The sequence below is a fragment of the Oncorhynchus gorbuscha genome, linkage group LG09, assembly GCF_021184085.1.
Source record: "Oncorhynchus gorbuscha isolate QuinsamMale2020 ecotype Even-year linkage group LG09, OgorEven_v1.0, whole genome shotgun sequence".
Classification (NCBI taxonomy): domain Eukaryota; kingdom Metazoa; phylum Chordata; class Actinopteri; order Salmoniformes; family Salmonidae; genus Oncorhynchus; species Oncorhynchus gorbuscha.
The window spans coordinates 42,342,928-42,368,420 of record NC_060181.1 but is presented as its reverse complement, the minus strand read 5'-3'; the positions used below and the strand labels follow the sequence as shown (position 1 = coordinate 42,368,420).

The 25,493-nt window shown below is 41.5% G+C and overlaps 1 protein-coding gene across 1 annotated transcript; it reads right to left on the bottom strand.

Moving 5' to 3' along the window:
- LOC124043645 (choline transporter-like protein 4) lies at positions 1-24,226 on the bottom strand. Its single transcript, XM_046362443.1, has 22 exons — positions 23,960-24,226; positions 14,502-14,550; positions 13,957-14,030; positions 11,410-11,488; positions 11,031-11,130; positions 10,438-10,569; positions 10,180-10,240; positions 9,958-10,078; positions 8,735-8,818; positions 8,278-8,390; positions 7,996-8,118; positions 7,773-7,872; positions 7,554-7,646; positions 7,299-7,401; positions 6,830-7,092; positions 5,378-5,472; positions 4,716-4,819; positions 4,508-4,581; positions 4,273-4,343; positions 4,020-4,114; positions 786-870; positions 1-629 (listed from the first exon to the last, which is right to left on the bottom strand). The coding sequence occupies exons 1-22, from the start codon at positions 24,012-24,014 to the stop codon at positions 511-513; spliced, it is 2,193 nt and encodes a 730-aa protein (XP_046218399.1). The 5' UTR covers positions 24,015-24,226; the 3' UTR covers positions 1-510.
- Positions 24,227-25,493: the final 1,267 nt, after the last annotated feature.

Below are 25,493 nucleotides of genomic sequence, written 5' to 3'. Positions count from 1 at the left end.
TACAGTTGTAAAAGTCTTTAATAAATTGTCAAAATGATTAATAAATATCTACATGATATAAAAACAAAAAAATTAAAATCATAAAACTTAGTTTCACTTAAAAAGGAGCATAAAAAAGTATTTAAAACTGTTATTGTGATGATCTGTCTCAAAAGTTTTTGTTCTGATAAATCATTTGTTGACTTGAGAAAATGATCTCTTTTCTGAAAACAAATAAGCACTGCAAGAGAATAAACATTTGGTTTTGGCCAGAGACGAATAAACGGCTCTAGCTTTGGTCACTTCAAATTGTTGGGAGAAATAGCTGGAACGTAAGAAAATCTCTATCACACGAGTGGTCACATGTCATCTCAAATTGAAAGTGCAAAAAAAGTTATCAAGTTTGTGATAAGGCTGAAATATAAAACTAAAAAAATGTAATTATATTTCTAGGATGTGATGTTTTTGGGTATTTCTATGTTGTTGAAAGTGACTGTGCTATACAGTGATTAATCTCAAGGCTATATTTCATCAATCCTTTCCTTTGCCCTTTTTAGGTCCCTTGTTCTTTTTATTGAGGATTTTCATCAGGTTCTTGGACATGTAGTATGGCTTCTGTATCGTTCCGTCATGTCGCTCCAAGTCTTCCACTATGAGAAAGGGAGCAAGAAGGAAGCGAAGAAAATCAATAGACAGGTATGTTGAAAGATTTTTTTGTGCAAAGAAGCAAGAAATTTAGCAATGTAATGCGTGACTGCTCAGTATATGAATACAGTGATGTGTGTTGCTGGAGGTGCTCTACTCACAGAAGCAGAGGAAGAGTGTGTCCACACACATGTTGTACACACTGAAGAATCCATGAGCAATGAGGTACGCTCCCACCACAACCACCTGTTACCACGAAGACATACACACCACTGTCAATTACTTTCTCTAACACACATTTAATTGATTGTTAACTGCTTCTTTCACTTCCACTATAGAATAGCTGTAAATACAGTGCATTCTGACTTTTTTAATATATATTTTTTTACATTACAGCCTTATTCTAAAATGGATTTTAAAAAATATATCTACACACAATAACCCTTAATGACAAAGCAAAAAAATGTTTTTTAGAAATGTTTGTACATTTATAAAAAACATTTAAAAAAAACTGGGCCACTCAAGGACATTCAGAGACTTGTCCCGAAGCCGCTCCTGCGTTGTCTTGGCTGTGTGCTTAGGGTCGTTGTCCTATTGGAAGGTGAACCTTCACCCCGATCTGGAGGTCCTGAGCGCTCTGAAGCAGGTTTTCATCAAGGAGCTCTCTGTACTTTGCTCCGTTCATCTTTCCCTTGATACTGACTAGTCTCACAGTCCCTGCTGCTGAAAAACATCCCCAAAGCATGATGCTGCCACCACCATGCTTCACCATAGGGATGGTATTGGCCAGGTGATGAGCGGAGCCTGATTTCCTCAAGACGTGACACTTGGCATAGGGGGCCAAATTCACTGCTCAAAAAAATAAACGGAACACTTAAACAACACAATGTAACTCCAAGTCAATCACACTTCTGTGAAATCAAACTGAAGCAAAACTGATTGACAATACATTTCTCATGCGGTTGTGCAAATGGAATAGACAACAGGTGGAAATTATATGCAATTAGCAAGACACCCCCAATAAAGGAGTGGTTCTGCAGGTGGTGACCACAGACCACTTGTCAGTTCCTATGCTTCCTGGCTGATGTTTTGGTCACTTTTGAATGCTGGCGGTGCTTTCACTCTAGTGGTAGCATGAGACGGAGTCTACAATCCACACAAGTGGCTCAGGTAGTGCAACTCATCCAGGATGGTACATCAATGCGAGCTGTGGCAAGAAGGTTTGCTGTGTCTGTCAGCGTAGTGTCCAGAGCATGGAGGCGCCTCCAGGAGACAGGCCAGTACATCTGGAGGTCGTAGGAGGGCAACAACCCAGCAGCAGGACCGCTACCTCCGCCTTTGTGCAAGGAGGAGCAGGAGGAGCACTGCCAGAGCCCTGCAAAATGACCTCCAGCAGGCCACAAATGTGCATGTGTCTGCTCAAACGGTCAGAAACAGACTCCATGGGGGTGGTATGAGGGCCCGACGTCCACAGGTGGGGGTTGTGCTTACAGCCCAACACCGTGCAGGGTGTTTGGCATTTGCCAGAGAACACCAAGATTGGCAAATTCGCCACTGGCGCCCTGTGCTCTTCACAGATGAAAGCAGGTTCACACTGAGCACATGTGACAGACGTCACAGAGTCTGGAGACGCATTGGAGAACGTTCTGCTGCCTGCAACATCCTCCAGCATGACCGGTTTGGCGGTGGGTCAGTCATGGTGTGGGGTTGTATTTCTTTGGGGGACGCACAGCACTCCATGTGCTCGCCAGAGGTAGCCTGACTGCCATTAGGTACCAAGATGAGATCCTCAGACCCCTTGTGAGACCATATGCTGGTTCGGTTGGCCCTGGGTTCCTCCTAATGCAAGCCAATGCTAGACCATGTGGCTGGAGTGTGTCAGCAGTTCCTGCTAGAGGAAGGCATTGATGCTATGGACTGGCCCGCCCGTTCCCCAGACCTGAATCCAATTGAGCACATCTGGGACATCATGTCTCGCTCCATCCACCAACGCCACATTGCACCACAGACTGTCCAGGAGTTGGCGGATGCTTTAGTCCAGGTCTGGGAGGAGATCCCTCAGGAGACCATCCGCCACCTCATCAGGAGCATGCCCAGGTGTTGTAGGGAGGTCATACAGGCACGTGGAGGCCACACACACTACTGAGCCTCATTTTTACTTGTTTTAAGGACATTACATCAAAGTTGGAACAGCCTGTAGTGTGGTTTTCCACTTTAATTTTGAGTGTGACTCAGACCTCCATGGGTTGATAAATTTGATTTCCATTGATAATTTGTGTGTGATTTTGTTGTCAGCACATTCAACTATGTAAAGAAAAAAGTATTTCATAAGAATATTTCATTCATTCAGATCTAGGATGTGTTATTTTAGTGTTCCCTTTATTTATTTATTTATTTTCATAATTTTATCTTTATGTAACTAGGCAAGTCAGTTAAGAACAAATTCTGATTTACAATGACGGCCTACCAAAAGACTTCCGGCGGGGACGGGGGTGGGATTAAAACATAAAAATACATTAGATATAAAAATATTGGACAAAAAACACATCCCAGAGAATCTTGTTTCTTATGGTTAGAGTCCTTTAGGTGCCCTTTGGTAAACTCCAAGCGGGATGTCATGTGCCTTTTACTGAGGAGTGTCTTGCGTCTGGCCACTCTACCATAAAGGCCTGATTGGTAGAGAGATGGAGAACTTTCCAGAAGGACAACCATCTACACAGAGGAACTCAAACTCTGTCAGAGTGATCATCGGGTTTTTGGTCATCTCACTGACCATGGCCCTCCTCCCCCAATTGCTCAGTTGGGCTGGGCAGCCAGCTCTAGGAAGAGTCTTGGTGGTTTCAAACTTCTTCTATTTAAGAATGGAGGAGGCCATTGTGTTCTTGGGAACCTTCAATGCTGCAGACATTTGTTGGTACCCTTCTCCAGATCTGTGTCTCGACACAATCCCGTCTCAGAGCTCTACAGACAATTCCTTCAACCTCATGGCTTGGTTTTTGCTCTGAAATGCACTGCCAACTGTGGGACATTATATAAACAGGTATGTGCGCCTTTCCAAATCATGTCCAATCAATTGATTTTTACCACAGGTAGACTCTAATCAAGTTGTAGAAAGATCAAGGATGCTCAATGCAAACAGGATGCACCTGAGCTTAATTTTGAGTCTCATAGCAAAGGGTCTGAATACTTATGTAAATAAGGCATTATTTATTTATTTATTTCTAAATTTGCAAAAATAAATAAAAAACCTGTTTTCACTTTGTCATTATGTGGTATTATGTGTAGCTTGATGAGGAACTATTTTAATTGAACCTATTTTAGAATAAGGCTGTAAAGTATTTTTTTTTTGAAGGGATCTGAATACTTTTCCAATGCACCGTATGACTGTCACTTACAATAATGGGCATCCAGTAGTAGTTGAGCATTTCTGTACGGAAATTGCTGCCTGGTAGTCTTATTCTGCCAGAGAAGAAAAAGAAAGCCAGGACACCTGAGAAGAGAAGAGGAGGATTGGTTAAAGATTTGATTAATTTAGAAAGGTTATCTAATCACACTTCTGGCCTGTAAAATGCACAAAAGGAGCTCCTATTCAGAAATATGACCAATGATAAAATGGCATAATAATTATGTTGGCGTTTGTCATCTTACCTACTCCTCCCACCACTAGCAGCTTCCCAAAGAAGAGCAGCAGGTCCGTCACTTTATCTAACACCACCACCCTGAGGAGAGGGGCACAGTCAGCACGTCAGGGAAACACATACCCGGCATTCAGCTATGGTTTCACAGCAGTCAATCAAATCCATGCAAATGTTCTTATGTAAGAGGGGGGGGGGACAATTCTACACATTCCCACAGGCATACCAACCAATACTAGAACACACACCTGACAATGTTCCTCATTAGAAGCATGAAAGCGTTTTTCGCGGAGACACAGAAGTTTTTTCCATATACGGCAATCTTTGGGAAAAAGAGGACTGTGTCTTAGATACATAGCCTAACAGAAATACTCTACACTGGGGGAACTGAGGGAAAGATTGACAGACACGTAGTTGTAGTTAACAGGTACATGTGAGGATGTAGTAGAGACTGACCATGATGTAGGCGTTTCTATTGAGGAACTTTATGAACTTCTCCAGACACCAGAAGCAACACTTCAGACAGCACATAAGGAACCGAGCACAGGGGTTTTGAGCCGCTAGAGAGAATGAGACAGAGAGAAATTGTAATGGCGTCTTTTTGTAGGCACGAACGCCGCCATTGTTTTTTCAAAAAGCCTATGTGAAAAATGAATGGTGTTTTTGTAAGGTTTTTGGATAAAAGGAAAAAAATATAATAAAGTATGTGGTCAACACATACGTAGGATATATCATACGATTTATGAAATGAAAAACAACACAAAGGCTTCTTAATTCAAAAGGTAATGTTGACTGCCATTATCTCATAGAACAAAAAGTATAAGATCTCCTAAGCCTATGTTAACCTCAGACATTTTTCAGCATTTATTCAAAAACCCTATTCTTTCCCCAAATGGATGGCTGAACGAACGAACCAGAGGTAACTACTTTCCAGGTTTTACGACTACAAGCTGGGGAGCTCAATTACCCTTACATTACAACATGCATTATGTGAGAGCTTGGCATAATTGACTATTTCCATATTAGGCCAATTCGATTTCCGTATGTGCGCAGATATCGACTCGAAGAGGTTAAATCGGAGAACAATAACAGGTTTCCAAGGGAAAATCCAGCCTTACCTCTGGTCTTGTGGTCCAGGTACTCCAGGATGATTCGAACTACCTGGATGAGGGTGAGGATCAAAGCACCAAACGCCAGGGAGCCAACATGGTATCTAAGAGAAGCAACATCAGCTGTGTTCGAATACCCATTCTAACAATAGTATATACTATTAATTCATTTTAGTAGACTGTAAACGAATAGTATAATTTCAGTTGCGCGTACTAGAGCTTCGCCTGTCTACCGGAAGTTGATGCTTTGCTATGCAACATCTTGCTAGCATAACAAATGACTAGCTAAACATTTTACAATTTCGGGTGTGTTCTTAAATTCAATCTGTAGTGCGCTCATAAATCCAGAGCGTTGTCAGATTGTCGGTCCTTAAATTCAGAGTGTTTCGCTCTCGGAGTGTTCAGAGCACAAACTGGACACTTTGGCCAAGGAGTAGGTCAGTCAAGCACTCAAGCGAACTGGCTAACGTTGGATAGCTACTTCCAGACACAAATGAGAGAACACCTCACTCTGACCATTTTACTCACCCTAGCAGAGCTGGTTAGGCTGTTTTCATGTTATCCAGAGAGTTGGTGACTGTAACTGTGCTGCTGGCAACAATTAAATGATCTACACTTTTTTTTTCTCCAAAGTTTACTGACATCCGCTATAGTCAATGGGTGTTGAGTATTCGTAAATTCACCAGTTATTCTGAGCGGGAGTGCTCCGAAATCAGAGTAGATAGCCAGAATTAACAATGTCCATTGAAACGCACAATGACTTACCTAAGAATGATGTGAATAATCAAGTCAATAAACATGGGGTAGTTAATATACTTCTTGGCAAGTTCAATGTATTAGTAGGCAACTAACGTTAGGTAACTAGCTTACATACCGGTACATACTGCTGTAATGCTATGCGGTTCGTAAGGAGAGAGTAGTTAACAAGTTGTCGGCCAACAAAACGTGTAGCGTAACTTATTTGAAAAGTCATTACTTTATTACATTGCTCAACATCTTAACATTTGTCTTAATTAGTTAAAGCAATGAATTTGTATCCGCTTTCGACTGACTTTGGCTGCATCTTTTCTGCCATTTTCTTCAACTCTGAAAAGCTATGAACCACACCCATTCTCTGAAAAATTGCACTATGGGCCCTAAAAGCATGGAAATAGTGTCCACTGAATGTGTACTTCGTATTTTGGCAAGTTTAGTACGACATTATGGGAACTTTTGGCATACTAACTATATCCATACTATAACCAATAAGCATATTATATACTCAATTCACGTAACAAATAGTACAGTTAGTTTGAGTATTTGAACACAGTTATAGACATATGGGGAGAAAGGGAATTAGCTAACAAAATACAAATTGGATTCTGGCTCAAATTATAACTGTACAAGTATATGGTCTGTGAACACTCAGGCAAGGAAAGGCACCACCACAGCCCGACTGCTGAAACGTGTCAACACCCTTACCGTAGCGTGCGGATGAAGGCCTGGGACAAGGGGAAGGTGGGGATGTCCGAGGGCTTGCTGAAAGCCCAGTAGTAGGAGGCGAAGGCCCCAGCCAGGGTGCACTGGCCCAGGGCGAGGACAAAGTTGATGCACCACAAGAAGGCCACCACGTTGTAGATCTGCAGGTTAAACAGGTTCCTCTGCAGCAGGCCCTCGTTGTTGTACTTGATGAAGATGCAGCGCGCCGACGGGCACCACGAGTAGTCTGTAGAGTTGTAGAATGTCTGAGGGAAAGACAGGAGGGGGGAGAGATGAAAGAGGAAGGGATGAAATATAAATGGAGACATGGAAAGGGGTCAAACAGATATTCATTTTTCTTTTACGCAGATGGCTGAAGCAAGTACACACATTCTGTGTGTGTTTCTGATATCTGAGTTGGGCTTTTCTGCATCTATCGCTATGGGGGTCAACGTTTGCCAGGGACACTTACCTGTGGGTCACAGGTCACATTGCCGCCGATTTGGCCACAGTTACCCTGAGTAGAGTTGAGAGTCACCACTTTGTACACTGGATTGCCTGAAGTGGCCAGATACCTAAACATCTTCTGTTAAGTGTGTTAACGTTACCGTGGAGTTTGTAGACAGTGCTCAGTAGAACACAGATACAAAACAGACCTTATGATTATTTGTCATAAAATTATAATAGGCAGTGTAAATCAAATATTTACACGACTGTGAGAGGATACAGAGCAGTGATGCCCCAGTAGGCCACACACACCACCAGGAGAACAAAGGTGACAAGAGGGTAGAACAGTGTAGACATCATGTGACTGACAGCCCTGTAAAAATGTACAGTACGTGTGCTGAAAAGTTAGGTTGTATCACAATATTGGTAGAATATTTGTCACAATACATGGGTATGTGTGTGTGTGTGTGTGTGTAAGTATGGGCCTAACTTGGCTCACTTGCTGGACTCCTGGATGAGAGCGATGGCGATGAGGATTCTGGTCCGTAGAAAGATCAAGGTCAGGAGAAGAATACCCTCTACCACAGATAGGATTATTACTGAGAGAGAAAGCAGATAGGTCAACACAACGGTACAAAGTTGTCATCAGAAAGGCATGTCTGTCAGTCTGTAAACAGAGAAAAACAGAGACATAAAAAGAGTATGTGTAATATCAGACTCACAGAAGGCCAGCCAGGTCTCCTTAACCTGAAGGTAGACCTTGAAGTCGGTGGTGAAGCCTATGTCAGTGACGGAGACGGTTGACTTTCTGTAGTTGTCGTATTCCCACCAGCAGTGATATATACCTACAGACAGACAGGTAGACAGAACAAGAGAGAGAGAAATAAGATGCTTTAACCATCCTGAAAAATCAATGTTCTTAACCCACTGTGACCTACATATAAACCTACTAGAGATACACTACAAATATGTTAGTAGACATATTATTTTCATCAATGACTTACCATAGGCACCTACTGCCAAAACTCCAAATATAAGGACCCAGACCATAACAGGGGCGATGAACCGCAACAGGAGGAGGAACAGAAAACTGACAACCATGGCTATGACTAGAGCACTGAGGGAGGAGAGGAGAGGTACACAGCAGGGTAAGAGAGGATTGGAAGAGCGGAGAGGGTCAAGTTAAAAGGAGGTAGAAAGAAAAATAAGATACATTTCAGGTCATATGTATCATTCCGGTCCTAATAAGCATGCTATCTCTAATAAATGTTAGATTCTTAGTAGAGCATATCTTATATTTAATGAGTTAAATTTGTGTAAACTGAAAGATCAGCTGAGAAGCTGAACAACAATGCAACATTTTCTGGTTTATCCTATTCTAATACAACAGTACAGGACAATGGAAATTGTGAATTGACAAGTAACTGGCAGTAGTTGAAAATGAGCCCGAGAGAGACTCACGCGATGATCCACTGCCATGATGACGCAAAGTCCTCAAAGATTCTCACTCCGATCTCCTTGGCATTGAAGCTGTTTACTATGTCACTACAACACAAACCGGGAAAAGACCTGTTAACACTAGTAATTACTGACAATGTCTCTGACACAAAACAGCATGATGCAGAGTACTACATGATAAATAAAAATAAAAGCACAGAAGATTTAGAAGTAGAGGAGATGAGAGGAACAAAGAAAGAGAAATATAAAGAGGTTTCTTTGTAATAGTACATTCATGCGTTGGGCCAGTAACCGAAAGGTTACTAGATCAAATCCCCGAGCTGACAAGGTAAAATTATGTCGTTCTGCCACTGTTCCTAGGCCGTCATTGTAAATAAGAATTTGTTCTTAACTGACTTGCCTAGTTAAATATAGGTAAAATAAAAATACATTGGTGGTATTTATAGAGCTCAATACAAAGAGATGGTAACATTAAAAGCTTTCTTTGACTGCTGGTATTCAGTACCAGTAAGTGTATTGATTACTACAGCACATTGAGGGGTAATTTTGGAGGTTGTACAACTACAGCCAACTGACAGATCTTTGGGTTGTTTCTGTATCAAATACTATCAAGTGCCCACTACTACACATGTGCATGTGTTTTATGTATCAAAGGATGAACATAAAAGTCTAATAGCCTACTTATCTTAAGTCTTATACTTAGTTAATGACATTCTAAAATTACCACGCAGGTCTGGACATCATGGTTAATCATAGTCATTAATATTATCCTCAGAATCAACCCAAGGCTATGTGGATCGATTCTGTACTAAAAGCTCATGCTAAAAGTAACGTTCTAGCCATGTGCAAGGCTACTACTGGAGCTAAATGACAGTGCAGATGACTACACCAGTATGGCAAAGGGCTACCACTATCATAAGGCAAGACACTAACTCACAAACATGCTAACACAGGTCTAAGTCTACACAAAGGAACTAGTCTACTATATTGATGTGAGATCAATTTAACTCACTCACTCAATCAAGGACCTTTCACTGGCAGTGAGAAAGAGAGATTATGGGTTATTAATGGGTATTTACAGTGTGTGTGTGTGTGTGTGTGTGTGTGTGTGTGTGTGTGTGTGTGTGTGTGTGTGTGTGTGTGTGTGTGTGTGTGTGTGTGTGTGTGTGTGTGTGTGTGTGTGTGTGTGTGTGTGTGTGTGTGTGTGTGTGTGTGTCACCCCCTACCCTGTGGCGTTCCTGATGCCATTGACTGTATCATTGATGCTTGATGGCAAGCCTGGCGTATTGACAAAGTCAATTGGAATATTTTTCAGAGCGGTAACATCAGGTATGCATCTTCCCAGCACTAGACAGAGGAAATCATTAGAAATGTTTACATTTAATGACTTAAAAGCATCTAGATCTGTAATTATGAAAGTAAATATGAAAAAAGAAAGGCACACTCACCAGAGATTGTAGGAGTGTAGAAGAACGGGCACAGCTCTTGATCCACAATTTCTTTAACATTCTGAGAGGCAAAGCGGGGAAAAAAGGATAAAATACTATCTTTAGCTACATAGAGTAAAAAACTAGGAAACCCCTCCTGTTAAATCTATTTCCAAAAGATAGTCCAAGGCTTTGAGGAGTCAATGACAACAATGATCAATGAAAGCCTATCTAAAGAAGTGAATTTACAAACCTCCGTAAGAATAGGGTGGGACTTACCAGTTCAGTTGATGCTAGGTCAAAGGATGGCACGCAGAGTGATTGGTTGAAGTAGTCTTGTGGCTTGGCACTCGGGAAGTAGGCCAAAGGATTCAGAGCCCAGAATACATCTGGGCACTTTTCCACACACACCTGCAGGGTGAGGAAAGAAGAGGTCTTTACTTTGTGCCATAAACGTGATGCCTGTCTCAGATATGCAGATACACATAATATATTTTGTGTTTTTTATGTTTTATTGCTATGTAACTTATGAAAGTTGTATTGTCAATTTTGTTTTGTATTTAAACGTGTACATGACACTGCAACAAAATTTCCCCATGGGGACAATAAAGTCAGTAAGTCATTTTGGGATGTAGAGACAATGAAAGAAAGACCTCACACAAATGAAAATGAAATAGATGACAACTTGTATGATTCCCAGCGGCTTGATGAAGACAATACATATACATACAAATTGGACCCAGGTATTAACAAGAGTATAAACACACACTCAAACACAATGGGAAATTGGAGATGTGCACAGAGTTCCTTATTACTCCTGACATCAGCCTTTAGAGAAACAAAGATATTATATAGGTGTGATGTTACTGTACTTGTGTGGTGGGGCACTGTAACCCATTAAGGACAGCGGCCATGACGTTGATTGATGTGGCACATTTCAGTATGTCAAAGTAGAACACGCTGGGTTGAGCTCTGCGAAAGCAAAAGTTACCAAACTATGCATTCTGAACGAAATATATAACATGACAGTTCAGTATGTAGTGAGGCATGCAAAGCTTGAATTATTATGTAACGATGAAATGTCTGACTCGATTGGCCACATTTTCCGCTTTTATCAGTTGCATTCATGGCAAAAATGCATGATTAGTAAATTCACATTTACATAGCATCAAGTGTTCTGAACAAAATAATACTTGATGGTTCATAAAGGACTTGTAATTCAAACACATCAAACACCAGAGAGGTCCTTACACATTGAGCCCGATGCCACAGAACATTCCAGTAGAGTTCCGTGGGTAGAGGACGTGCCGGGGATCACCATAAAGCCAGGCTGGTGGAAATATAAAAACACATCAATATCTAATACACCAATATATTTACCACAGTCAAAGAACACATGAGCAAATTACTAATAAATTTGTCAAAAAGGAAACCAAATGAACATACAAAGCTCATGTACATCAATTACCTGGTTTTGGTAAGTTTATATACTAAAACAACAACCTTTTCAATAAAGGGCCTACTGTACAGTCGTGGCCAAAAGTTAAGAATGACAAATATTAATTTTCACAAAGTTTGCTGCTTCAGTGTCTTTAGATATTTTTGTCAGATGTTACTATGGAATACTGAAGTATAAACACAAGCACAAGTGTCAAAGGCTTTTATTGACAATTACATGAAGTTGATGCAGAATCAATATTTGCAGTGTTGACCCTTCATTTTCAAGACCTCTGCAATCCACCCTGGCATGCTATCAATTAACTTCTGGGCCACATCCTGACTGATGGCAGCCCATTCTTGTGTAATCAATGCTTGGAGTTTGTTAGAAGTTGTGGGGTCTTGTTTGTCCACCCACTTCTTGAGGATTGACCACAAGTTCTCAATGGGAATAAGGTCTGGGGAGTTTCCTGACCATGGACCCAAAATATCGATGTTTTGTTCCCCGAGCCACTTAGTTATCACTTTTTCCATATGGCAAGGTGCTCCATCATGCTTGGAAAGGCATTGTTCATCACCAAACTGTTCCTGGATGGTTGGGAGAAGTTGCTCTCGGAGGATGTGTTGGTACCATTCTTTATTCATGGCTGTGTTCTTAAGAAAAATTGTGAGTGAGCCCACTCCCTTGGCTGAGAAGCAACCCCACCCATGAATGGTCTCAGGATGCTTTACTGTTGGCATGACACAGGACTGATGGTAGCGCTCACTTTGTCTTCTCTGGACAAGCTTTTTTCCGGATGCCTCAAACAATCGGAAAGGGGATTCAGAGAAAATGACTTTACCCCAGTCCTCAGCAGTCCAATCCCTGTACTTTTTGCAGAATATCAGTCTGTCTCTGATGTTCATCCTGGAGAGAAGTGGCTTCTTTGCTGCCCTTCTTGACACCAGGCCATCCTCCAAAAGTCTTCACCTCACTGTGCGTGCAGATGCACTCACACCTGCCTGCTGCCATTCCTGAGCAAGCTCTGTACTGGTGGTGCCCCGTTCCCACAGCTGAATCAACTTTATGAGACGAACCTGGCACTTGCTGGACTTTCTTGGTCACCCTGAAGTGTTCTCGACAACAATTTAACCGCTCTCATTGAAGTTCTTGATGATCCGATAAATGGTTGATTTAGGTACAATCTTACTGGCAGCAATATCCTTGCCCGTAAAGCCCTTTTTGTGCAAAGCAATGATGACAGCACGTGTTTCCTTGCAGGTAACCATGGTTGACAGAGGAAGAACAATGATTCCAAGCACCACCCGCCTTTTGAAGCTTCCAGTCTGTTATTCGAACTCAATCAGCATGACAGAGTGATCTCCAGCCTTGTCCTCGTCTACACTCACACCTGTGTTAACGAGAGAATCACTGACATTATGTCAGCTGGTCCTTTTGTGGCAGGGCTGAAATGCAGTGGAAATGTTTTTTGAGGATTCAGTTAATTTGCATGGCAAAGAGGGACTTTGCAATTAATCTGACCACTCTTCATAACATTCTGGAGTATATGCAAATTGCCATCATACAAACTGAGGCAGCAGACTGAAAATTAATATTTGTGTCATTCTCAACTTTTGGCCACGACTGTATATCCGGTCAATGCACAATATCCTATCACATTAATCACATACTAAGCTATTGATATTGGCCATATATTCATATGACCTCCTTTCTTATCAGGCAGCTCTATTGACTCTAGATAAGGCAGAGTGAGTGGCTGCTGGAATGTGTTTGATGACAGGTCATGGATGAGGGTGAGCTTCTGCTTCGGAACTGCTCTTTGGAACCACTGTGGGTGGGAGTCAGAGTTGTCAGAGGTGTCTTTCGGTCTTTCGTCCGAAAGACAGAAAAAGTAGGAAAATATCAAGGCCTTAGAGATACCTTATAATACTAGAAAAGGGTGAGAGTTGAGACCTTGAAGAGGGGAAAAGTCAGGAAATCATAGATTCAATGACAAACTTATGTTTTCAGTGCACTCTCAATAATGGAGTTCTGTTCTCACTTGTGAGTGGTGTTTTGACAATCTGTTGGAATTGAGGAAGGGACCAAGGTGATTATGTCACTGTTGTTTTGTTTAGCCAGACTGTGCTTTCCGCCTGCTAATACTACATTTACATAGGGTGTTATGGTGAGGACACCAGAGTTTCAAAAGGGACGTAAGAGTCATAAAGAGGGTGACAGCCAGAGAGAGATAACGTCAGGAATCAGATTTCATCTAATGGCACGAGAGAAATAATAATTATCATACAGAATAAGTAAGTTTGTGTGAGTGAGAGAGATAAGGTCAGAGAAGTGGGAGGTGCGTAGAAGGCACATCTTACCCAAAATTCCCACTGCCATGTAACCAAGGATCACAACCATGAAGAGAACACAGCAGATGATATCAGTGCAGCCTCTGGGGTAGAACAGAGAGACAATAACACACAAAGTGATTTTGAGCATTGCTGTGTCATACATGCCTCCGGGTAGAATTGTTTTACAGAAAGTATGCCTAGCAAAGGCACTTTAGACATACAATGGACAATTTGCATACAGAGATAGAGTGATAGTTAGGGCTAGGCTTGTAGGCTTTTTTATTTCACCTTTATTTAACCAGGTAGGCAAGTTGAGAACCAGTTCTCATTTACAATTGCGACCTGGCCAAGTTAAAGCAAAGCAGTTCGACACATACAACAACACAGAGTTACACATGGAGTAAAACAAACATACAGTTAATAATACAGTAGAAAAGTAAGTCTATATACAATGTGAGCAAATGAGGTGAGATAAGGGAGGTAAAGGCAAAAAAAAAGCCCATGGTGGCGAGGTAAATACAATATAGAGAGCAAGAGAAAATAAGTAAGAGATACTTAGCGGAAGAGGCTACCTTTTCCGAATGGGTCCATTGAAGGTGGGGTCATACTGAGCAGGTTCCCCTGAAAAGAAAACAGAGAGATAATGGTTCAATAACAGAATTGAACTATTTTCTGAAGGTCTATTCTTCAAAATAAATGTCAAGCTATTTATGCACATTAACACAAAAATAATAAAATGCTGATAGTAGTCAGATTAGATAGAATACATGGGGAAAACATCTCTCGGTAAAGGCATTATGCATTGATATTCAAAAGAGCTTTACTGTGTGTGAGATTCTATGGAGAGAATTGTGTGCCTGTGAGTTTGAGGGTTAATTGAGGTGGGAGGTTGTTGCTAAGCAACAAGAGTAGCCTTTGTTAGTATGCACCTCATTGAGTTAATGAGTGACAGCCTTCAGCTTGAGAAGGAGGAAATAGAGCAAAAAGAATAAGACCTTGACACTCCTTTACAGGTTGTACAATCTGTACAGTACACTGGAGAACTGTGGTGGTGATGACTGGGTTATGATGACTGGGTTACAGGAATTACATTGCTTAGTGTCACTTCCTATAACATTTCTTAAGAGTTGTCAAATGGAGAAAAATAGAGAGCTATTAAAGATACACTTCCAGTCAAAAGTTTGCACACACCTACTCATTCTAGGGTTTGTCTTTATTATTACTATTTTATCAAATAATAGTGAAGACTTCAAAACTGTGAAATAACACATATGGAATCAAGTAGTAACCAAAAAAGGTCTCAAACAAATCAAAATATATTTTATATTTGAGATTCTTCAAGTAAACCACCATTTGCCTGGACAGCTTTGCACACTCTTGGCATTCTCTCAACCAGCTTAATTTAGAATGCTTTTCCACCAGCTTGAGGCGGCACCGTAGCCTAGTGGTTAGAGTGTTGGACTAGTAACCGGCTGACAAAGTACAAATCTGTCGTTCTGCCCCTGAACAGGCAGTTAACCCACTGTTCCCAGGCCGTCATTGAAAATAAGAATATGTTCTTAACTGACCTGCCTGGTTAAATAAAGGTTAAAAAAAAAAAAAAAATATGCTGAGCACTCGTTGGCTGCTTTTCCTTCACACTGTGGTCCAACTCATACCAAACCATCTCAATTGGGTTGAGGTTGGGTGATTGTGGAGGCCAGGTCATCTGATGCAGCACTCCATCACTCTCCTTCTTGGTCAAATAGCCCTTACACCGCATGGAGGTGTGTTGGGTCATTGTCCTGTTGAAAAATAAATTATAATCCCACTAAGCCCAAACCAGATGGGGTGGCAGAATGCTGTGGTAGCCATGCTGGTTAAGTGTGCCTTGAATCTAAATAAGTCAGACTGTCACCAGCAAAGCCCCCCCCCTACCCCTCCAAGCTTCACTGTAGGAACCACACATGCGGAGATCCTCCGTTTACCTACTCTGTGTCTCACAAAGACACAGCCGTTGGAACCAAAATTCTCAAATTTGGACTCAGACTTAAAAGTACTGTCATTTATTTTTGTCTATTTGAGCTGTTCTTGCCATCAAATACATTAAGAAAATAAATTCCACAAATTACTTTTAAGAAGGCACACCTGTTAATTCAAATGCATTCCAAGTTACTACATGATTCCATGTGTGTTATTTCATAGTTTTGATGTCTTCTACAATGTAGAATAATAGTAAAAATAAAGAAAAACCCTGGAATGAGTGTGTCCAAACTTTTGACTGGTACTGTGTCTCATCATCCCTCCCTTTTTATCTCTACATTGCATAAGTCAATGTATTTATGACAAATTTTATGATTTATGCAACCTTAAAAGAAAGGTAGCCTAAAACGAAAGAGATGGGGCAGTATGTGATGGGTGAGATTTTAGAGTTTGAATTGAAAGATGGAGGAAGCAGGCTCAAAGCAGAGCAGTGCATTTTTAAAGGGATGCTCAGATCCCCCAAAAATATTCCATCAGACATTTTCCACCGAAACCCTGCATTTCATAGTCACTCACAACTAGGGCCGGGAAAACACCAGCATCACGTTACTCGTTAGTATCAAGGCAAGGAACCAAAACACAAAGCAGATTTAACTTCTTCAGGAAAACAGCCCTAATGTTGGTAACAAAGATCTATGTTGTCATTCAGTCACATTTATTTTTTTCCAAGCTGTAGCACACTATTTTACATACAAACACCTTTTAATTAACCAGAGTTTGGTCTGCTTTGTGTTTTCATTTTTGCTATGGAAAAAATATTGCAATACTGGTACCGTCACAGCCCTACTCATTGTCCTGTTGAAAAATAAATTATAAATTATTATGGTCCTTCTGTAGCTCAGTTGGTAGAGCATGGCGCTTGTAACGCCAGGGTAGTGGGTTCGATTCCCGGGACCACCCATACGTAGAATGTATGCACACATGACTGTAAGTCGCTTTGGATAAAAGCGTCTGCTAAATGGCATATATTATTATTATTACTCACTTCCATTCCCCTTACCACAGTAAGCAATTACGTTTGTTTGGTCTGTATCCTGTTTGGCAAGCTAAACATTTCTAAGAGATGTTATTGGTCTCATGGGCACTTCCTTATCTCCTCACAATAAACCAAATTTAAATCCCAGAATAAAATGGCTTCATAAAATGACAAATGAAAGATACAGCACCCGTTGAACATTGCACCTGTCCGAGGAATATGCAGTTGAGCATGAAGTTTACTTTGTTCATTTCAATTAGGTTGCTATGGGGTAGATAACAGGCCAGGTCTCGTTGGCCATTATACACCAATTACTGATTGGAAGAACGCAAAACACTATGACTTCAAGTTAGTGATTTTAAATATACAATGTAGGCCTGTTCATTAGGTCCATGGACCCAATGTCTCACTCAGAGGTATAATTTAAGAAGCTCTAAATATCCAATAAATGAATCTTGCTGAATTGACTTTTAGTAGATTCTCTTTTAGCTGACGAGACCGTTACATCCTATATACCTACTTATCTTGTTTTATGTAAGAATATTTTCAGAATACACAGAGTACTAAAAGGTCAGTAGGAAATTAACGATCAATAGAAAGTTGTTTTCAGTTCAACATCTGTTTAGAATCTGTGTAGGAATTTCAGTCCGGGACTCATAGCTACATGTGTCAAGTTCTCATTGGTCCAAATCGTCAATACACTGAGCCTGAAACAGGATACTTGTTATTTGGCCATTGGCCCAATTTTACTGCAAGGAACTATAATTGATCAACCACAGGCTAGGGTTGGGGGTTATAAATTACATTCTGTCACTTTGTTCTGTGGAGAGAAACACTGAGGACAGGGAAGAATGAACATCGACCATCTACTTCCCAGCATGATTTGTTCTCTTTGAATGAACCCATTTGCTTTGGGGTCTGTGTTATTGAAGAATAACATCAACTGCTAACAGTAACACCTTCCTGAAGATAGCCTACTGCATGTGGAAAGAAAATGAGTGAAAATGTAAGCTTTGTAGTGAGTACACAATAAATGTATAGGATGTTGACAATCATACTCTTTGTTTTGCAGCTACTAACTACAAGGCCTACTGTATGAATGATTTACAATGAGGCACGCTGTTGGCTTCCAACTGACAGAATACACAACCTTAGTGAAAGTCAGGGAGAAGGAATGTGGATATCCCAAACAAAGAAACCTGTTCCTCTGCCTCATTGCCGGCTGTAAATTAATATCAGATTACAAAGCTGTCTTTTTAGGGCAAATCACTACCTGGAAACTGACTGACAGTAACCCTTTCCTGATGTGCTATTTATTCTTCCTGGTTTTTAACCATCTGCTCCACTAGAATATGGCATAAAGCATTTTGGATTCTACAAAACCTCAGACGTCAGGACATTTTTTACTTCAGTACTTTGGCCCAAACAATGAATCTCTCTGTATGTAAGTTCAAGTAATTTGGCTTTTCCTTGGATAGAGTGGTGACGTAAAAGGATCAACAATTTTTTGTCCAATTAGAGGTATACACGTGGAGGTATTACTGTTTGGGTTGTGATGTGGTGTTGTGATACACTCCTAAAAAGGTATGTTAATCACTGTGCACACAGTGAGTTATGCTCCATGACTGTATATATGAACAGACAAAGCCATCGATCATGACACCATTAATTCATAGTGCATTGAAGCCAAATTAACCCTGTTAAGATGGTGTCTCTTGGAGACATAACATGCAGTTTGAGCTACTCCAGGAAGTGGCATTGCAGGCTAACTTAGTGCTGCCCCTTCTCATTTAGTAACTCAAGTTGAAGGCCACCCGGGGTACTGCAGGCTACCATTGGCAACTACAGTGCATTCGGGAAAGTATTCAGACTCCTTCCCTTTTCCCAAATTTTGTTACGTTACAAGCCTTATTCTAAAATGGATTAAATAAAACATTTTCCTCATCAATCTACACACAATACCCCATAATGACAAAGTGAAAACAGGTTTTTAGAAATGTTTGCAAATTTACAAAACCTAAAATAAATTACCTAATTTATATAAGAGTTCAGACCCTTTCCTTTGAGACTCAAAATTGAGCTCAGGTGCATCCTGGTTCCATTGAGATGAGATGTTTCTACAACTTGAAGTCCACCTGTGGTAAATTCAATTGATTGGACATGATTTGGAAAGGCACACACCGGTCTACAGTTGACAGTGCATGTCAGAGCAAAAACCAAGTCATGAGGTCAAATGAATTGTACGTAGAGATCAGACAGGATTGTGTCGAGGCACAGATCTGGGGAAGGGTACCAACAAATGTCTGCAGAATTGAAGGTCCCCAAGAACACAGTGGCCTCCATCATTAAGTGGAAGAAGTTTGGAAAGGCCAAGACTCTTCCTAGAGCTGGTCGCCCAGCCAAACTGAGCAATCATGGGAGAAGTGCCTTGGTCAGGGAAGTAACTGCCTTGGTCAGGGAAGTAACTAAGAACCCAATGGACACTGACAGAGCTCCAGAGTTCCTCTGTGGAGATGGTTGTCCTTCTGGAAGTTTCTCCCTTTTCAGCAGCATCCAGACAGATGCCACTCCTCAGTAAAAAGCATGACAGCCCGCTTGGAGTTTGCCAAAAGGCACCTAAAGGGCTCTCAAACCATGAGAAAACAAGATTCTCTGGTCTGATGAAACCAAGATTGAACTATTTGGCCTGAATGACATGCATCACATCTGGAGAAAACCAGGCACTGCTCATCACCTGGCCATGGTGAAGCATGGTGGTGGCAGCATCATGCTGTGGGGATGTTTTTCAGCAGCAGGGAATGGGAGACTAGTCAGGATTGAGGGAATGATAAACAGCGCAAAGTACAGAGATATCCTTGATGAAAACCTGATCCAGAGCACTCAGGACCTCAGACTGGGGTGAAGGTTCACCTTCCAACAGGACAACAACACAAAGCACACTTCCAAGACAATGCACGAGTGGCTTCCTCCCGGGGAAGGACTGCCCGTTCCATGATCTCGCCATCACGGTTGACAACTCCATTGTGTCCTCCTCCCAGAGTGCTAAGAACCTGGCGTGATCCTGGACAACACCCTGTCGTTCTCAACTAACATCAAGGCGGTGGCCCGTTCCTGTAGGTTCATGCTTTACAACATCCGCAGAGTACGACCCTGCCTCACACAGGAAGCAGCGCAGGTCCTAATCCAGGCACTTGTCATCTCCCGTCTGGATTACTGCAACTCGCTGTTGGCTGGGCTCCCTGCCTGTGCCATTAAACCCCTACAACTCATCCAGAACGCCGCAGCCCGTCTAGTGTTCAACCTTCCCAAGTTCTCTCACGTCACCCCGCTCCTCCGCTCTCTCCACTGGCTTCCAGTTGAAGCTCGCATCCGCTACAAGACCATGGTGCTTGCCTACGGAGCTGTGAGGGGAACGGCACCTCAGTACCTCCAGGCTCTGATCAGGCCCTACACCCAAATAAGGGCACTGCGTTCATCCACCTCTGGCCTGCTCGCCTCCCTACCACTGAGGAAGTACAGTTCCCGCTCAGCCCAGTCAAAACTGTTCGCTACTCTGGCTCCCCAATGGTGGAACAAACTCCCTCACGACGCCAGGACAGCGGAGTCAATCACCACCTTCCGGAGACACCTGAAACCCCACCTCTTTAAGGAATACCTAGGATAGGATAAAGTAATCCTTCTCACCCACCCCTCCCCCCCCTTAAAATATTTAGATGCACTATTGTAAAGTGGCTGTTCCACTGGATGTCATAAGGTGAATGCACCAATTTGTAAGTCGCTCTGGATAAGAGCGTCTGCTAAATGACTTAAATGTAATGTAAATGCTTCGGGACAACTCTCTGAATGTCCTTGAGTGGCCCAGCCAGAGCCTGGACTTGATCCATATCGAACATCTCTGGAGAGACCTGAAAATAGCTGAGCTGTGACACTCCCCATCCAACCTGACAGAACTTGAGGATCTGCAGAGAAGAATGGAAGAAACTCAAATACAGGTGTGCCAAGCTTGTATCGTCATACCCAAGACAAGTATGTAATTGCTGTCAAAAGTACTTCAAAGGGTCTGAATACTTATGTAAATGTCATATTTCCATTTTTGTTATATTTCCATAACAAAAATTGCAAAAATGTTTTAAAAACGTCTTTAAAGGGGTATTGTGTGTAGATTGGTGAGGGGGAAAAAAACTATTTAAATCAATTTTAGAATAAGGATGTATTGTAACAAAATGTGGGGAAAAAAATCAAGGGGTCTGAATACTTTCCGAATGCACTTAACAAAAATATAAATGCAACAATTTCAAAGACTTTACCGAGTTACAGTTCATATAAGGAAATCAGTCAATTGAAATAAATAAGGCCCTAATCAATGGATTTCACATGACTGTGCAGGGGTGCAGCCTTGGGTGGGCCAGGCTTTCCCCACAAAAGAGCTTTATTACAGACAGAAATAGGTTCAAGGACATACATCTGGTGTATTAGAAGCAATTATCGGTACCATGATTTTCCACAAAAAAATGTTTTATTTGCACAAAGATTGACGACAAAGACTGCCATTTTTCCATTCAATATAAATGGGGGGGCTGGCCCTGCAATGAGAAGGGCCAGCCATTCTCCCCTGGATAGGCTGCATAGTGTGTGTGTGTGTCTCCTATACCGAATCTGCCTATGAGGAAACATGCATTGGGTTGTCAAGGCCAGCGTCAGTCAACTAATTAAGTGATAAACTTTTGACTGTATGACGATGGGTACACACACACACCCCCCCACCCTCTTCTTACACAGAAAGGGAGCTTTTAAAGAAAGGATTTAGCTACTAGTTAGCCCAGTATTTATAGCCAGCAGCATACCACCCTGCATACCACTGCTGGCTTGCTTCTGAAGCTAAGCAGGGTTGGTCCTGGTCAGTTCCTGGATAGGAGACCAGATGCTGCTGGAAGTGGTGTTGGAGGGCCAGTAGGAGGCACTCTTTCCTCTGGTCTAAAAAATACCTCAATGCCCCAGGGCACACTGCCCTGTGTAGGGTGCTGTCTTTCGGATGTGACGTTAAACTGGTGTCAGGTTAAACGGGTGTCCTGACTCTCTGGGGACATTAAAGATCCCATGCCACTTATCGTAAGAGTAGGGGTGTTAACCCCAGTGTCCTGGCTAAATTCCCAATCTGGCCCTCAAACCATCACGGTCAACTAATAATCCCCAGTTTACAATTGGCTCATTCATCCCCTCTCTCCTGTAACTATTCCCCAGGTCGTTGCTACAAATGAGAATGTGTTCCCAGTCAACTTACCTGGTAAAATAACAGATAAATACAATTTAATTCACCCATTCCCTCACTCATCCGACTATTTTGTGGAGCTTGCTAAAACAACCCCATGGTGCCTCTAGAGAACAGAGCGCGCAGGTGACCCATTCTAACAGAATCTGAAATTAAAAGCCAGGTCAGGACCAGCATCAATTAATAGTAACAGAATTTGTATCAATATTAGCAGAAGCAGCTGAGGTGAAAGATTTGTCTGGTGTCAGTCTAGTTTAATCATTGGCTTTCAAATGTGGTTTTCCAATGTTCTGAAGTGCATGCCTAGCTCACTGCACACAAATAACTGGCCAATGCTTAGCAGGCCATCATTGTAGCCATTTCAGTATTAACCACACCACAATTGTTTCTAAATAGTAAAATTGACTTCAGAACACAAAACACCGCCGACGTCAAGGGCTTTTGACCAGGATGAAAAAACACGTAAAGTTCGACCTCTCAATCAAATGAAACTTTTGGCAAACAAATCTAACATAATTAAAGAAGCAGACGGTGAAATATCTGTCAATAGCAATACATCTTTGATTCCTCATAAGATTTCAAAGGAACAAAAGTCACCTAGTCTAAGTGGTAGGGAGAAACCCTGTGAATCCACTTCCTTCTTAGGAAACAGGATGAACAGACTGGACACGTTTACCTGTCCAAGAGGCAGCTGAATTTACATGGAATGGTTATTTGAATAGCAGTGCCAGAATGTCAATAGACTATTAATCTCATGCAAACAACTGGGTTTAAGGACCAAATAGCACCCTATTCCCGATATAGTGCACTACTTCTGAGAGCCCCATGATCCCTGTTCAAAAGTAGTGGACTATATGGGGAATATGGTGCAATTTTGGACACAACCCTTGAGTAAAATGGACATGGAATAGGTCACACTAAGGCAGTGAGCCTTTAAACACACCCAGAGATGGACTTATGCAAAACAAAAAGACCCCCACCACAACACACAGCAGACTGAAAGAGAATGAATGCCTCACGTTTGTTTTTATCAAACTACCTCCTCTATATTTCACCATCAAATCCAAAAACCTACATGAAAGCATTGACATGCCATTGAACAGGGACGGGAAACAGATGGTGGAGAACTCACGAGTCTCAACTTATTGTTGAGCGTTAGAATAGTATAATACATGAATAGCAATCTTGAAATGTGGTTGTGAGTCAGCGGTTCTTATGTCAGTCACGGATAGTCAGTCAATTAGCCCCGTTTCAGCTAAAAACATGTAGATTGTTAAACTAATGCTTACTGAATATTTATTTTATATCACCGATTGCATTTATATATTAATAATATATTTAGTTTGAAAGATGCAATAACCAAATCAATTATTGATGTAGTATTTCTGTAAAATACAGTAATATCTTTGCGTCATGAAAACAATTAATGTCAACTTTGCTTATAACTACATATGTATCTAAATCTTGAATACTAAGCAATTGACAATGTCACAAATTCTTATTAGGCTATTCAAATATGCAGTCATCGGCTTTAAACCCAAATGTGACACCTCTAGTAAAGTAGTAACGTTAAAGTTAGGCCTAATCGGTTCCACCACTCATAAGGAACTGTCTGGTTTCATCACTGAAAAACGCAAATAGGCTAGACTGGGGACAAGTAAATAAAAATAGTTTAATTGAAGACCGAGAATGTGACACTACTCTGAGGTTAGACAAATACGAGCCAGCCAGGTAACGTAACCAGCGATGTGAAATTAACTCACCATATTCCAACGAATCCACGGAATCCAAGCTCTCTTCCTTCATTTTTTTACCCATTTCCTATGCTTTACCTCTACTAGTTTATATTCGTCTAAAACGTCCAAATGGCCAGGTAAATCAAGTCGAAGTTAAATGATCAAAAGGTCTAAACCAACGTTTCAAAAGGTGTTAGTACACCTGTGTGGACAATAAAAAAACACTTCCTGAGAATAAATCTTTCTCCCTCGCGCTACAGTAACTAAGGTTGTGACGTCACGAACGCACCTGTGGGATGCGCACTTCCATGCGCGCACGGGCGGGCAGCACTCCCGCCCCTTGGCCTCCCTTTACTAAATGTCCTCTGCTGTTTGATTGGCGGGCCTACATGCGGTAAATGAAATCAATGATTTTTCTGATTATTTGGCTGTATGCCTATGTAATACCTTTTATTTAAAATGCCCAAAACAAACATCTGATACAATATATATTTTCAACTGAAATGTATGATAAATGTTTGAGGCATACATACCCAAATACAAAACGTTTTACACTGAACAAAAATAAACGCAATATGCAACAACTTCAAAGATTTCACTGAGTTAGTTGTTCCGTTCCTCAGTAAGAAAACCAATGTCTGGAAGGATGTCCCCCCCCCCCCAAAAAAGTAGACTAAGAGCCAACTAATGCTCGATTTGTAAATGTGATCGGAGGCGCCGTGTGGATGGTGTTACCCAATAACTGCCCCCCTGGGAGCAATTTAACTCTGTTCGCATCGCCGTCTGCCTCTCAAATCTTGTAGCTAACAATGTGGAGGGCTCCGCATTGACATGATTGGTTGATGGTAGGTGAGGGCGGCAGGTCCAGTATAAACACAAACTCACTTCCTCCAAAAAAGCGCTGCTCGGCGAGGCGCAAGTAGTATGAATGTCCCGACTTCTGCAGAGTCCATATCACCGTAAATACTGCACAGCCAATGCAGACATCGGATTGACCATGTAGCGCCTTCAACTGCTTTTGAATAGTAATGTGCAACTTTACTGTATTTTTAAGGTACAGCTTAAATACATGCACACACAAGCCTGTGTGTTTATGAAACTTTCAAAATTATTCCACTTATCTTATAACCCTCAAGACAATGTCAGTGATAGAAAATGTACCACAAAAGTGTATTTTGAACTAAAATATCTAGGCACAACAGAGCAGGTGACTAGAGCCACTACCATACTCACAGGAAACAAGATCCCAGAAGAGTCCCCAATTTATTACATTTCCCAGCAAGAAATCCAAATAATGTCTCAAAACAGAAGGGGTAACAAACAAAGAGTCACTAAACAACCAAAACAAGTGATTTTAGGAGGGTTTCTGAAAGACACTCATAGGTGTCCACTGAAAGTTCACTAGCAACAACTGGAGCCTAAAAGACACACACGAGTGCCCACTAAATTTGGCAAACAAAGGAAAAACCCCACACACCTATGGACAGGAAGAAGACCAAAACCAGGGAAGCTCAGCTAAATGATTGTTGGTCTAGACCTCAAACTAGGGTGCACCAACTGA